This window comes from Echeneis naucrates, chromosome 8, assembly GCF_900963305.1.
Source record: "Echeneis naucrates chromosome 8, fEcheNa1.1, whole genome shotgun sequence".
In the NCBI taxonomy this organism is placed as follows: domain Eukaryota; kingdom Metazoa; phylum Chordata; class Actinopteri; order Carangiformes; family Echeneidae; genus Echeneis; species Echeneis naucrates.
In genome coordinates, this window is record NC_042518.1 from 9,879,205 (window position 1) to 9,894,421 (window position 15,217).

Sequence of the window (15,217 nt, forward strand, 5' to 3'; positions counted from 1 at the left end):
AATTACTGCTCTTTCTCCCTTTTCATTCTGGCACCGTCCTGTTAGAGGCACAAGCACACACACACACACACACACAGAGGCCTTAAATGTACACCTGGATGGAGCCAGGTCATTAGTATTATTAGGCAATTCACAGGTCTGTCTGACATGAACGACGTGATGAAAATGAGATGCTCTCCAGACCGCTCTTACATGTGTAAAGTCACATAACCAGACACCCAGGAGGGCTGTATTTCCTGTCCAATCACCTCAGGAGAGACTTCCCAGTCGCTCTCCTTTCATGCTAAGAGTGGATGACTCAGGATGAGGATGAAAACCCTAGGCCCTTCCTGGCTGGTGGTCTTCTCACAACACACAGACAGATGAAAGAAAAGGCACAACAACTGCAGTCTATTCTCCTGTCCGTAGGAAGAGGAAGAGGAGGTGGTGAGAGGGTGGGGGTGGGTGGGGATGATCGTCACAGGGTTCCAGAGTGACACAAAACAGACTTACACGGACCAAAATCAAAAATTACCACATTCTCAGCAACAGTTTGGTGTGTGTGTGTGTGTGTGTGTGTGTGTGTGGGGGGGGGGGGGGGTGGTTTAGCTTGCTTCGCTGTTGCCGTGGAAACACAGGATTCGTTGTCTTTTTCCCCTTGCTCTCACATGAGCAGATGTGAGCAAACACAAGTACAGCGAGGGTGCTGAGCCACTGGAGCCAATAGCCCCAACTTTTTGACAGCTCCGCTCTTTCTCTGAGCAGCTGGCTGACAAAATGTTCAGTCACACGTGGAAGCAAATGGGGGAACATGCAGGCCCACATAGCTCTTCAGCCTCAAAAAAAAAAAAAAAAAAAAAAACCCAAGGGTGCCATATTGTACCAAAAATCACTTGGTATGTATTAATAGAGAGAAAATCCCGAAGAATCTGCGGTCATTCAACGCAAGGAAAGATTATGTGTGCATGTCAGAGTGTGTCTGAGTCGTAATGGTATAATCGCCCATTTGACTGCATGAGTTCTTTTATGCACTGTGCAATCAGTCAATACCATGGTGTCAAGAGACACAGTGTACCATTTGGTTCCTGAAGGAAATGTTTTTAGTGTTCATATAAAAAACTGAAAACCGAAAATGTCATGATATCATACATTAACAAGGGTAAACCGAGCAGATTGTTTCATAAAAATTAGCCTCCACAGCGAAAGAGAAAGAGCTCATCTTCAGTAATGGCAGATGTGCTTTGCATAGTGTCTTCTTTTAGTTTGAAAAACAAACTAAGGTTAGAGGCTTAACAAAGTTTAAAATATTTTAATCCAATAGAATTCTGGCACCTCATTTTCACAAAAAAAAAAAAAAAAAAAAATCGCTAACAGTAGCCACATTCAGTTTTTTATGTTTTTGTAAGATAACTATACTATGCACATTTAATTACCAAGTAATCATTATAAAATTGAATTAAATGTTATAATAATTATCACAACAATGATGAAACCCAGTTGAATGAAGGGATAAGAGGATACCCACTTATCTGTAACACACTGAAATTTCAAAAGGAGCAGCCGCAGCCATCTATAAAGAGCTACAGTCCTGCATTCAAGCACGCCTCCAAAATGAAATATTAGAAGTAGGAATGTGCATTTTGTTGGATTTCCCACAGTGGTGCCGAGCTACAGCTGTATTGGCTTCTTGCTTGTGTTCTAACCTTTTCTGAAAAGCTCCACTGTGGCAGGTTTTGGCGGGTATTATCATCACACCACAAAAATGCTAAGGGTTTAAATGTTCACCTCAAATCAAGATCTACTCTTTTACAACTAATTCCCTGATGACTGACAATTTCATTCCAATGCCTTAGGACACTTAAAGTGCCATGTTCTTAAGTCTAGACTTATGTGCATTTGTTTACTGCATGAACGTTTTTAAAGCCCCCTTAAGCTCGGTGAGAAGATTGCCTCCACCTCCAGGAAAACGTTCATTTCAGAGGTCATTCGGTCCATGGTGTTTTCTAAGTGAGAGCTTTTCCACTTGAGTGTACAACATAGGGTGAAAAGTAAAGTGGAAATATAGTCCAATAAAGAATTGAGCTGTGGGATAGATTGAGAGTTGGGATCTTTAATCTTAGTGGAGGATGGGGGGGTGGGGGCACATTAAAAACTCATTGTTTCAAAACAATAGATACATGAGCAAATCATGGTGGCACCTCTGGGCTGTAGCCATACATCAGCCCCCCACTCCCCCACTCCCCGGGGGCCCTCTGAAACACTCAAGGAAAATAAATGAATAAGTAATTACTGGGGAAAAAATTCTTTGAAGCAGAAAGAAACCCCACATCACTTGAGTAAGAAGCAAGCATTTTGGTTAAAGAGTTGCCATAAGAATAGACTAACCTCTCTCACTTTCTTCTCTGCTCCTTATTTAAAATACTGATTTTTCAAACTAATTATTTTGAGCCAGGCAACTGAGATCGTCTCATGGGCTTTAATAAAGCAAAGACAGCACATTTAACAGCTGGAAACAAAAGCACATGAAGAAAGGGGCATGGCATAACATTTAAAAACCACAGCCAGGGGAGGAATTTGCATTTCCATATTTGCATGTTACACTCTGAGGGTTGAAAGGCTGCAAGAGGGAGAGACAGACGCAGCAGGAAAAAAAAAAAAAAATACAGACAAATTCATAGACACAGGCAGACGGACAGGACCGACAGACATGTGGAGGAGGATCTTTGTGAGAGAGAAAGAGACAGAGATGAACCTTGTTCTCCTGCTGCTTCCACTCATGCCAGGGCTCTATAATGACACAGCACTGACTGTCTAATGACATAGTGGATCAACTACAGTAACCCGAATCTATGCGTACACAGCAGCACACACCTGCTCGCCACAACATCTAAACACAAAAAGAAATGCCATACCAATGAAACTGAAAACAATATGTTCACCAAAAAGAAACTTCTACCTGGTCGACTGTAAAATTGATAATCTGAAGGTTTATTCTGTTTAAATCGTGGATAGAAAAGTATTTTGATCATGCCTTTGAAAGAAATAAATCCATGTAAGCAAGATGTAATAAATAAAAAACATAAATTGAGCTAGAGGCTGCCTGCCAGGTTTATGCAATGTCTCGTGGACTGCCGTGACATGGAAACAAAGACAAATGGCTGCCCTGGTTTTTTCACAAACCTTTTAAGATGTACTCATTAGATAGTCAAAGGCCAACATTAATGAACTTTTTAAACCTATAAAAGGAGATCCAGATGAGTACATCCCTGGAAATGCTATTTTAGAGAAGCTGTTGCCCACAATTGAAAGAAATATGAAGCTTCTGTAGATGCAGCCTATGGAAAATTTCCATTGGCTATAAACCAATTTGAAGTTTATTATGCAGCACTGCTCAAGACACATGGGCAAACAGGGGATCTACTGCAAAAAGAGGTCAAAGAAAAAGAGCAAAGTCTGTAGAAAGCAGACATGGCCGCACAATAAGTATACACAAAAATTACCAGTGAAGGCTGGGGGAATTCAATAGGAGAGCAAGAGGCAAATAATTGCACAACACCATGAGGCCTCTGCAACAGCTTAAGAGAGGTAAAGTGTACTGTGTCTCATTCAATCAATAGTCAACAGAACAGCTTGTCCCTGGCCCAGATACACAACCATCTCACAAATTAAGAGCCTGGTGAGGAAAGAAAGAAAAAGAAATGAATGTTGATGTGTAGATGTCCCCTGTCACACAGAGAGGCATGCCTTTTGCTTGTGAGGTGATCACTGCACCAGTTCATGCTGACTGAGTAACTGATTATATGAAAAACATTAGATGATTTTCATAGCACTACTCACAGCCGCAAAAATTGATTTTAACGCTCCAATGGAACAAACAAATGCTTTCATAGTAGCTCAATAATTACTGACACTTTTTGAATATCCTTTTTCTGCTCGTTGCTTTCTCTGTGTAACCAAAGGAGAAACCTGATCAGTCTCCTTCATGACTGATTTATCTACAACTTCATCTCCAGCCAACTATTCCGTCCACCAATCACTCATTCTCTGACCTCGGTAACCTGTACAAAGCGCAGTGGGAAAATGACAGTCATCGTTTAAAAGAAATACGTCATACTTCCCACAGGATAATGACAGTAAGTAAACCTGTATTGTAGCTTTGATTCAGAGCCATTTCCTGAACAACCCCTGGGTTCCAGTGTATTAAAACTTTCCATACATCATCAGTGGAAGTCCCCCCCACCCCACCCCACCCTCTCTTCCCTCCATGACATAACCAGCCTTGCGTCATCCTTTCCCGAAATCATCATTCACTACTTATTGCTTATGGAAGCATCTGCTGACACATTAATGTAGTCGCCTTTGTTCGACCGCAGGAGGAACAGAACACAACTGTTGCTTCAGTGGTCGACAGAAATTTCCTCTGGAAGACTGAGATTTCCCAGAAAAATACAGTACAGTTGGGTCCCTGGTGATTTAAAACACCTTAATAAAAAAATACAGGTCTGCCTATGAAACATAATATGGCCTGAAATGCTGCTAAACTCAATCAAAAGCCATCCAATGTAATTCCATCTCCCTTAGATTGCATTAGCCTCACATCTGCACTGACATTTAAGATACAGTTAAACCAACATGAGATTTCATTCCGTTTCAAATCACTACTTTGAGGATGACATGTGCAATGTAGAATGCGTGAAACATGAGAGAAATGGTCTCCATTGCCTCTTCCGAGTGTCTCCGGGGCTGCACGGATTGGAAAGACAACTCTTGTGGTATATTAGGATAACTCAGCTTCGGAATAGGGGAGATTAGCCCGCAACTGCGCTTGTGACCCACTGCAGCGGCATGGCAAAGCAGCCCCCTGCCCTCGCTCTGGTGCCACAACGGACCGTTGGGTGACATTGTACGCTGCAAGAGCTCGGAGGTGCTCAGACACATGCGAGCCAGCCCCATGGCTGTGTTAGCTTCCACAGCAAGAAGGCTCTCAAGTGTTGACAGTGCTCATCTATCTGAAAGACTGGTTAGGGTGTTGAGTGCTTAATTTATAAAAACCATAGTGGTGATAGGGTTAAGTAATCTCTAAAAATAATCAGCTATTCTAGATGACCAGCAAAGACACACCCTGCAATGACCTTCTTCTTTCTATGGCCAGAAGCTCTTTCTTCTACAATGCCATAACAATAATAAAGACAATATCCAGACAATATATATCCAATATGTGTCTGTGCCTTGGACAGTATTTCAGGTTATCCACAACTACACACAGGATGGGGTAAATGAACAAAGAATCAAATTTAATAAGCTCAGGCTGGCTGACAAGGCTGAAGTGTGTCTCTATCTGCCTTCAGGTAATGTCCTCTCCGTACTGTACACAGCCTTCTCACAGAGAGGGGGAATTATCAGCACAATATTATTTGCAGCAGGATCACGCTAAAAACCTGTACGCGAGCACCCCCATTCATCATCCCACCATTTGCTCTCAAAGAGACGTATCTTTAATGTTCTGCTCCACTGGAAACCTTCCCTCTCCGTCAGTGTTAATTAGGATGTTGTTTTTAGAAGCTTTTTTTTTTTTTAATGAAGAAGAAGTGACCTTCATCAGGCCTGATGCTTTGGTTTTATCAGCCTTCCCCCACTCTAGTCCTCTGATGCAGAGCTACAGCCCCCTTAACCTCACCCCTGCCAACTTAAGTGCCATTTACAACAGCATCTTTAAGTTAACTTTAAAAATATGCCTACAACTTTGAGAACATGCCATGAGTACCCTATTTTCTCTCACTCCTTCTCATATCTGAAAAAAATGACCTTTTTCACACAGCAGTTCTTTTCTTCTGTATCGCTGATAACGTGCCTTTATGCCAGCTCTTACTCTGCAGACATGATGTATAGCACATCCATGATTCCACAACCTTCATGTGAGATTACTATCTGATCTATAAACCGTCTTTTAAATGGTTTGACTGAAACTGAGCTCTAAAAGTCTCCCTGAAAGACTGCCAACTCATAGTGGAGTTGAAACATAGTAAAGCTGGCATGAATATTGAAAGTATTGATGGGTTATGCTCACCACTGGCCTGACTGGATTACGGCTCGACTGGAAGGATTAAAGAGGGAGCAGAGAGAGGAGGTATATGGGGAGAGGGTAGACTGAGGCGGAGACTGATTGAGAGAAGATGTAGCAGCAATAGTCAATGAAAGAGTGTTTTGATTACAAAAGGCTGTCATTTGTATGGTAATCCAGGACTCCAAGGACAGCCCATGTTGAGTCTTTTGTATTGTGGAGGGTCTGCTTCATTTAATTTTCCTTGAAACAAATGCAGACATACAAGCGGAGCTGTACATGGAATCCTGTATTTGTTGGTTATCACCACGCCATCAACTCTGCTGGGTAACTGTAGCTGTAAATACTACTATGTATTAGACTAAATCATTATCTTGTGTATTTTGAAAATGCATGAAAAGCTAACTATTTGTCAAAGCTTCAAGTGTAGAGGATAGAGACAGAGAGCAGGCTTACAGTACTTGACGGGTTAACCTGGCTGTGATAAGAGTCATAAAAAGTAAAATATTAACAATCAGCCAAAATATGATTTGAAATTCATCTTACTGAAAACAACGGAGCCCCTTTGACTGATAAGATTTATCCCACACCTTATCATTACCCTGTCAGAGATCAGCATTTAATTGTTAAATCATTTGGCATTTCCTTGAAACGGAAAACTCTGACTCACAGCCAGAAAATACAAATCTTTTTGGTGTAATCAGAACAGTGGCATTAACATGCTCCTACTCTGTCGCTGACACAGTTCTGCAAAGGCAATTCACACATTTACTTATTCTGCAATTACAGTGCAGAATCTTGATTAGCAAACTTTCAGCCTGGAACCCATGAGATTGTTTCATTTTATTAAGTCAAATATGTTTGCACTTTTGTGGAATTTAGACTTATCTCATTTAAAAAAAAAAGTGCAGTGTCAGACTAGAAGTGATTAAAACATAAAATATTCATGAATACACCCACCCAAGAGCCAGGGAACCCCAGTGTCACCACAAACCGCTGCAACCAAGGACACAGATCCAATTATTAAATCAACTCCCATCTTTCAAAGTCACCTCACCTTACAGCCTTTAAATGGCACAATACAAAATGTATTCTACGGAGTTGCAGGAGACCGCTTCATAGGTGGAAAAGCACGGTACTGAAGATGCTTCAATTAGATGTAGAGGAGGGTTTAAAAAAAAAAAAAAGGGAAACATATGAGCACACAAAAGTACCAACGCACAGACACACACTTTTTGAGTGGTGCATGGGAGAAGAGAGGGAGACAAGGAGAAGCCCCTGAGAAGGCAGCAGAAGTGGGATTATAAGATAAAGTAATATGTTTTCCCTGAGTGCAATCATATAAATCGAGGAGATAAATTATACTCGCATATGTTGACATTCTGAGGTGTGACAGTATGTTTGAGCTTGGCCATGGCCTTACTGTATGGAGCTATCTGTATACCTGTGGCTGCCGGCGGTGTCTAGTTCTTTGGGTGTGTGAGATGGCAGGGGCACAAACACTGTATTCCCAAATTAATGGACCATGGCAGAATAACGCTGCGAGATTCAGGCATTATTAAGACTTTTGTCATATTCAATCCGTGTTCTTGCTCTGGTTTCGATCGGTCCATTCTATTGCAGCTTATACTCTCTGAGATCAACATCTTGACCCTCCGACAATTGCTCTCTTCCTCTCACAAGGCTCTAGACGTTTGTACACGAAGCGCAGATTTCATTGGTGACTGGCCAGGATGCTCACATACATTCTTACAACGCTGCAGCTGCTCGTAAATAGGATCTAGCTACTAAATGAAACAGACATGAAGTCACTGGACATGCACTGTGGTAATGTGGTAAAAATAAAGCAACACATACACAGCCCACACAACCTTAATTGGAACATGTGAGCCTTCAAGAGCCTTCAAACTGATCGACAAGAGGATATCCCTGGAAACACTCACCCTCATCATGTGTTTAGAGGCTGTTGCAGCACATCTGTGGCAATGACAAACACGGCACAGTCCAACTCTCTCAGCAACATTCAAACCAACCAAATAAATCACAACCAAATTGTCACTATACACCTGTTTTGTCTCTTGGTATTTCTCTGGCACATTCATCCACTATGTTCTCGGATGTTTTATTTTTTGCAAGTCCCAGATTGTCTCAGGGACTTCCAAGAGCCACCTTCTACAGCTGAACATCTGTAATGTGATGATCACACAGAAAAACATTAGTCCTTCAGCGACAGGTGAAAGAGGAGTGTTGTTAGAGTGAACAGGCCCATTTCAGCTTAAGTTCCTAAGAGAGATCAAATATAAAGATGTGTGACAGTTTATTTCAGCACACAAAAGGAAAGCAGTCTGGCATATTTACATTAAGATTCAATAACATTTTCAATAACGGTAAATTTTATTGACAGAGCAGCCCACTATGGTATGTCGGGTAAATTGAAGCAGCCGTGTCAATATTATAAATTTTGACAGGCTGGAATTGAATTGGTCATCTCTTCGATATGTTGAGTCGCAAGTTTCCCCAATTATCTGATCCAAAACACCCACTCAAATTCAAAAGGATTTTTTCCTAATTTCCACCTAGCATCGGGTGACTCCAGGCGTGAAATGAAGGTTAAGCCTTTCATTAGACAGCATAGCGAAATGGCCAAATTAAGCAATGCATATCACATAGCATGTCAAGCCTGCAAGCCCATAAATGGAGTGTGAGAAAAGGTTAATTGCCAGTTACTCAGATCACCCACTTGAAATTGGCTGTTCAGGTGCTAGATGGTTCACTGTAAATATCAGGAATGATGGCATGGCCAATAACATGTTGGCCTTCTTTTGCTCTACAGGCTCATTCTTTAATTCCTTGCTGATGGATGCCAGTGGATGGTTTTATATACAAATGTATATCTTTAAGTTCCAAAATATGACAACATCTTAAGCCCAAATGAATATTTATGTAGCTTCTTGATCCTATCTTGATGAGTACTATTCTAAGATGTATATTGCTTTTGGGGTGAGAATATTGCATCAGCAGTGTTATTCAACCTGCAGCAGCCGGCCGTAAAAACCTCTCCCCGCTCCCCCTCCAAAGACACTGTTACACCTGAATTCATGAGGTGAAAGAGAAAATGCAAACGTAAAACAAATTAGTACTTTGGGGTAAGATGACACGACGCTCTGGTGGCGCACAGCTGCGCAAAGGCTTCAGTGCGCCGTGCGTAAACGGTGCAAGCAGCTGCATCCTTACCTGTCGTCGGTCTGCCAGTCCCCGAGCAACAGGTCTCGGAACCGGTACCGAGGGGGCAACGGGAGCACCTCCTTCTCCAGCTCGACCATGGTCCTCCTCCACTTCAAACACCAGAGACAGCGACAGATATAACGGCCGACCGCACCTCCACGCCGAGGAGGTGGATCCCCCCAAATCCAGCTCCGTTGCTCTTCCTTCTGCTTTTTAAAACGTAGATGAATAAAGAACACATTTATACGCCTCGTGGCATCGTAGTCGAGCTCCTTTCAGAACAGAAGCAATCAACTCATTCCTTTTTTTTTTTTTTTTTTGGTTTGTGTGCAGCTCTACTTTTCCTCCAGCCGAGGCAACAGGTCGAGGATGCTCATCCGTCGGTGATTAGGGGGAGTCTCCACTTTGACTGTGACAGCTGGAGAGCAACTGGTTGGTTCCTCTCCACACCAGCATCCTCCCCGCCTGAGCTCCGCATGGACGCACTGACTGTAGATGTGGAACCAATCGCTGAGGGATACTGTACTGTTGTGACGACTTTTCATTTTAGGAATGAATAGCACACGTTTTCCACCAATATCTACGCTGAATACAAGTGTCGCCTTTAATCCTGAATGATGATAAAACTGTCAAACTGACGTGCGCCTCTCTGCCCTTAGTCCACAATGAGGGATAGAATATGTGTATTTCTTATTTCAACTGGGCCTGTATTAGATATATTTGGGGAAGGGCTGTGGGGGGGGGGGGGGGGACGGTTGACATCCTGGGAATTACCTTGTTTCAATAAACAGAGAGAACACATCCAATTTATTTAGTCACCTTAGTGGTGAGGATTCATTTTCAGTCACTTAACGGGATTTGCACGGTTTGCCTACCGAGTTCTGTTTTTATGCTAAATGTAATCAAAACACATAGTGCAGGCTGCAGACACTCAAGGGCAAACACAATGAGAGCAATGCAATCTTCACATTCGCAATGTAACTCGTGTTTGTGGATTATCATAATGTAAAATGCTATTATTAGAGCACAGTGCAACTCTCCCTGAATGTGCTTTTAGTCTGAGCTATAAGCAACTGTACTCTTTATACAGCAAACCCAGCATTTTTTATTGTGATACCTACCACACTGCATGTCACAGGTTTTATCTTGTAGAGCCTGTGGTCCAAACAAAAGCATTAATGAAATTCAGACAGTGCTCGACTCACTGTTGACTCGAAGCCACACACAACAGGTGTTATTCAAATGAATTTCAAATGATTAATATTAATCATGCACAAATGGCCCCTATAAACAGGCACCTCTCCCAGCTCCAGCCAAAGGCTCAGTAATAATGACTGGCTTTGAGCTGAGACAAGGATGATTTGAGGAATAAATCAATTAATAATCTATTTCTCAGTGTTTTTGTGTCCTTCTAGGTTATAGCCCATAATCCGAAATCAACCTCCTAAAATTCTGTGTCCTCATGTGACGATATTACATTTTGGGGCACCTTCACCGTTATGTTTGATTTTGCTTGACTTACACCTGTCAGCCTCATTTATGGACACTTGTGTCTGTCATCCTGTGGTCGCCAAAGCACATTATACAATAATTAATGTACAATCAAAATGGCCAAATGTCCCACCAAAATATATACCAAATAAAAGCTCAGGCCTCATGAGCTTAACTGTTGCTTTTTCCTCAAAGCAGTGGAGTGCTAAGAAACTTGTCTTACTTCTCACTCACTTTCATTGTCACCGCTTTTGTCTACTTTGCCCTCTGGTGGTCACCATGACACAGAAAGGCAATCTGTAGCAAGGGAGAATAGTTTTTCATATCCAACAGTGAGAACCACCGGTGAGTTTGGATGAAGATTAACACACCAGAAACATTAATGCATTCATTAACCCTGTGGATTTGTGGGGGGAAACGGCAAAACAAAAACTAAAACAAAATAAAAAACCAAAAAATCCCAAAACAAAACTACAAAGAGGTCGACTGAAAGGCAAAACATATCATTTGAAGGGGGTGGGCCTAGTTGGGTAACCATGGTAACAACAAAGTCTCTGAGTACAACCGAAGAGATAGTTTGTGTTCATGTAGCTCATTTCAGCCCCCTTCATTCTCTCATCATAATGTGGAGTGTAACACCAATTTGCAGAGGATGAGTAAAAAGCACAATCAAGGATCTATTCCTTCAGATCAAAAGTCAGTCTCTTTACTGCCAATAAAATATGTGGGTGCAGAAATAACAATAATAATAATAATAAACAAGAGAGGAAAGCAATCAAAATTAAAAAAATTAAAAAGATATAAAAATCTGTCAGTCAAGACATTTGCCTTTAGATTAAAACAGTTTTCCCTCTGAGTTCTATTCCAGTGTCACATTGACAGAGGCCAGAGCGTCCACAGCCCAGCTGGGATACTGGTCAGGAGAGGGAAACATTTGCTTCATGAATGACCGTATAAACTCAGGAAAGCGGCCGTCTACAATGCTCTGTCTCACAGAGCGCATCAGGGTGAGCTGGAAAAAAAAAAAAAAAAAAAAAGAAATGCTTGATTTATTGCAAAATAAAGTAATTTTAATATATATATATAAAATAAATGAATAAATAAATAAATCACATTCCTCTCTGCGCCATCAGCATGTGTGAGTCAGCGACAACATGGACAGACAGTATCTATTCTCCTCGCTTAGCATGAACAGTTGATTTTGGTGCAGATCTGTCATAAGAGGGGACTTAATTTTTCTGATAATGCCAGAGCAGCAAAGTTTATGCCATTTTGAGGTACAGAGCGCTCTGAATTATTAATCTGATGTGACTGCAGTGATGATGAAAACAATAAAAATGTCACATACATTTGTAAAGTTCGACATTTTTTGCTATATTTCAGTCACAGAAATTGGAATTTGAAATGCCTTATGAAACTATCGTTTCTAAAATGAAAAATCGTTTTATTATATTATTATAATAAATTCAAATTCCTGTTCAAAGGAATGGCAAAGTGTGTCCAAACATTTGACTGGTAGTGTATATCGATAGACTTATTTATATCATATATTATATATGCATATACTCATGAAAGTATTGAACTCAATGAACGATTTACAGACACACATTTTAAAAATACAATAACACTGTGGTTATTTGAAATAAATATGTTTAAATGAAAACAGAACGATATAAAACGTATTTAAATTATTTTTAAAAACATTTGGTTTTGGTTTTTTTATCATTACTTCACAATGTGCTTTGAACTGAAATACATCTTTGTTACACAATTATTATCATCTTTAATGTGACCCCATTTAAAGGTTCTGATATGAAATCTCCATTTTGATAGCAGAGGCATTTATCGTTATATCATACTGCCCTGGATATAATGCACGTCATAGTAACACTAAGAAAAGTAAAGCCTAAGTGGTGAAACATAATCGATTTTACTCATTTACATAGGTAAAAATCAACAGATTCAGAGCTTTATTAGTTTCTCCCAGAAAACTGGGACTTTATGAAAAGAACTATTATCAAAGCAAAGCATACATTGGAAAGTAGAAAATTAATGATTGCAAGAAAAAGCTATTGTGTTCAAACAGCTTTAGAGGCAAGCGACTCCACTTTCATATGTAACCAAATCATATTTGCATTATTAAAATATACATATATTAATATAGTCTTTGGAGTCCAGCAATTCATTTGCTTTTCTGCTGAATGACCACCAGCACTCACCTGGTAAGCAATGTTATGGATGGTAATGTGATGCATAGCTGAAGTGTCACTCTTAAACAGGGCATGCAGGTAAGCTCGACTGTGCCTAAAACAGAAAATAGGGGTATTATTTACATTCTGCTTAAAATAACAAAGCTTATTCAAGGGCACCACAGTGCTTTCAATTATTTCCTCCTTTACAATAAAACTCCAGGCAGACACAACAACCTGTTATTTATTCTCAATTACCTTTTGCAGGTGGGACATGGACAGTCTGGGTCAATCGGCTGGAAGTCCTTGGCATATTGCTTATGTTTTACCTGGAGTGATCCCCAAGGGACCAAGGCAGAGCCAAACCTCTGAGGGTAAACAAACACAATTGTCTGAAACAGTGAGCTCTTGATATGAAATTACAAAAGCTAAATGAAATTTAAAAGCAATTTCAGCCTGTGGAGGGAAGAAGGGCTTACAGCAGTGCGGGTGGGGAACACACAGTCAAACATGTCACATCCCAGAGCGACACACACCACCAAATCCACAGCATACCTGCAGCATGTGAGAATTAGCTGAATTCTTATTACAGTTAATAACATCATAGCCAATGAAAAGTGCATTTTTGCATACAAGCAAACGTACCCAACACCCATGAGGTACCGAGGCTTTTCCCGTGGCAGGTGGTCGGTGCTCAGCGTGACCATCCGCCAGAAGTCATCCTTCTCTTCTCCTCCACTTAAGCCTCCGATGGCAAATCCAGGAACATTACGCTGTGTCATTTCTACAGAATGGGGGATAATATTGCTAAAGCACAAGTTTAAACCCTGATTTTTACATTGTCCAAATCAAGCTATGAGGGCACATTTCTTGAAAATTTGCATTTGTGCAATACTGGATTTCTCCGTATATCCTGTCATTTCTATCCAGATATGACCCCACCATCCAGGATGCTTGTCAGTTCCTGTATGCAGAATTTGAGGTAAGAAAAAGGATCATTCGGAAGCAAGTACCATCTAGACAAGCCTTGCGCAGGTCTGCATTCAGTCCTCCTTGAATGATAGCAAAGAGGTTCTGCTTGTCTGGATTTTTATTGGCTGCTATGCAACGGTCCAGCCAGCGAATAGATCTGTGCATGGCCTCCTCTACCCGCGGTCCCGTGACAGTACTGCTGACAACGTCATCAAGCTGCATCATGATGTCGGACCCTGTGGAAAATAAATGTGAACAGGGAAGGGCTGTCTGTTAGCCACTAAAAATGAATGGGAAGGTCCAAGTCTTTGTCCCCCAACACTGACCCAGACTGTTTTGTATGCTGATGGATTTTTCCGGACTTAGGAGGATCTCTTTGCCGTCATAGGGAGACTTAAACTTGACCCCTTCCTCATTGACCTCTGAGAGCTCGACAAGAGATACCATCTGAAAGCCTCCACTGTCCTGTAAGAAGAGGGAAATGAAACACAAGATTTCATCACAAAACACAACAATGACCTCTTACATTTCTGAGTATATATAAAAATCTCTTGCAACCTTTAACCCTTTTCATAATCCATTATTGTGTTTAGAAAGGTCACACTCACTGTTAAGAGATTTTTCTTCCAGTTCATGAATCCATGTAAACCATTGGCTTTCTCTATCAAATCTGGTCCCTGTGCAGCAGAGTTGAAATGGACAAAAGCAACCAGTCAGGAAAATTTCACCAATTGATACAACCAGTTTTAAAGAACAATTATTTTCAAGAAAAAAAGCGGACTGATATCATAGGTGTCACCTACCGGTCTCATACCCAGGTGGTATGTGTTCCCCAGACAAATCTGGCACCCAAGACCATCCAATTGATCCACTGTGATCCCCTTCAGGGTCCCCTGGGTGCCGACGGGCATGAAAACCGGGGTGCTGACAGCGGAATGTGGCAGGATCAGATCACAAGCTCTGGCTTTAGTCACCGGACACTCAGCGACTATTCGCAGAGTGAGCGGAGAAGCAACACACAGAGTTTTCTTTAAGGACATGTGGCTTTCTGGATCATTTGTACCTGTTCCACACTCTACGATGGCAGCCATATTGTATTGAACACATGACGTGAGACAGCTGAAAACGACGGTGGCATTAACCAATCAGAAATCACCAATTTGATCGGAGCGGAAGGCACGCCTGTTTGTCATCCAATAAAAAGCCTGGTTTTGTGGACAAGCAGTGAAACTGACCAATAGAATACCAAGCTTTCTCAGACAAGAGGCGGGTGCAATAGGCGCCGGTTTCGATCGGATGT

The 15,217-nt window shown here is 41.3% G+C and overlaps 2 protein-coding genes across 2 annotated transcripts in view; both read right to left on the minus strand.

The window, feature by feature from the left end:
- Window positions 1-9,363, minus strand: part of kcnt2b (potassium sodium-activated channel subfamily T member 2b) — a 31,131-nt gene extending 21,768 nt beyond the window's left edge. Inside the window, exon 1 of the mRNA XM_029508040.1 lies at window positions 9,275-9,363. Within this exon, the coding sequence (XP_029363900.1) occupies window positions 9,275-9,363 (89 nt within the window). The remainder of the gene's footprint in view (window positions 1-9,274) is intronic.
- Window positions 9,364-10,439: 1,076 nt separating this feature from the next.
- On the minus strand, window positions 10,440-15,008 carry qtrt1 (queuine tRNA-ribosyltransferase 1). Its single transcript, XM_029508686.1, has 9 exons — window positions 14,721-15,008; window positions 14,526-14,594; window positions 14,244-14,382; window positions 13,959-14,153; window positions 13,591-13,729; window positions 13,425-13,500; window positions 13,204-13,313; window positions 12,976-13,060; window positions 10,440-11,768 (listed from the first exon to the last, which is right to left on the minus strand). The coding sequence occupies exons 1-9, from the start codon at window positions 15,006-15,008 to the stop codon at window positions 11,616-11,618; spliced, it is 1,254 nt and encodes a 417-aa protein (XP_029364546.1). The 3' UTR covers window positions 10,440-11,615.
- Window positions 15,009-15,217: the final 209 nt, after the last annotated feature.

Excerpts from the sequence above, each read along its gene's own strand:
- qtrt1 (XM_029508686.1), bottom strand. The coding sequence starts at position 15,008 with ATGGCTGCCATCGTAGAGTGTGGAACAGGTACAAATGATCCAGAAAGC. Across the intron at positions 14,595-14,720 it reads ACCACCTGGGTATGAGACCG|GGACCAGATTTGATAGAGAA; the intron begins GTAGGTGACACC and ends TCTGCTGCACAG. Across the intron at positions 13,314-13,424 it reads TGTTCCCCACCCGCACTGCT|AGGTTTGGCTCTGCCTTGGT; the intron begins GTAAGCCCTTCT and ends GTTTACCCTCAG.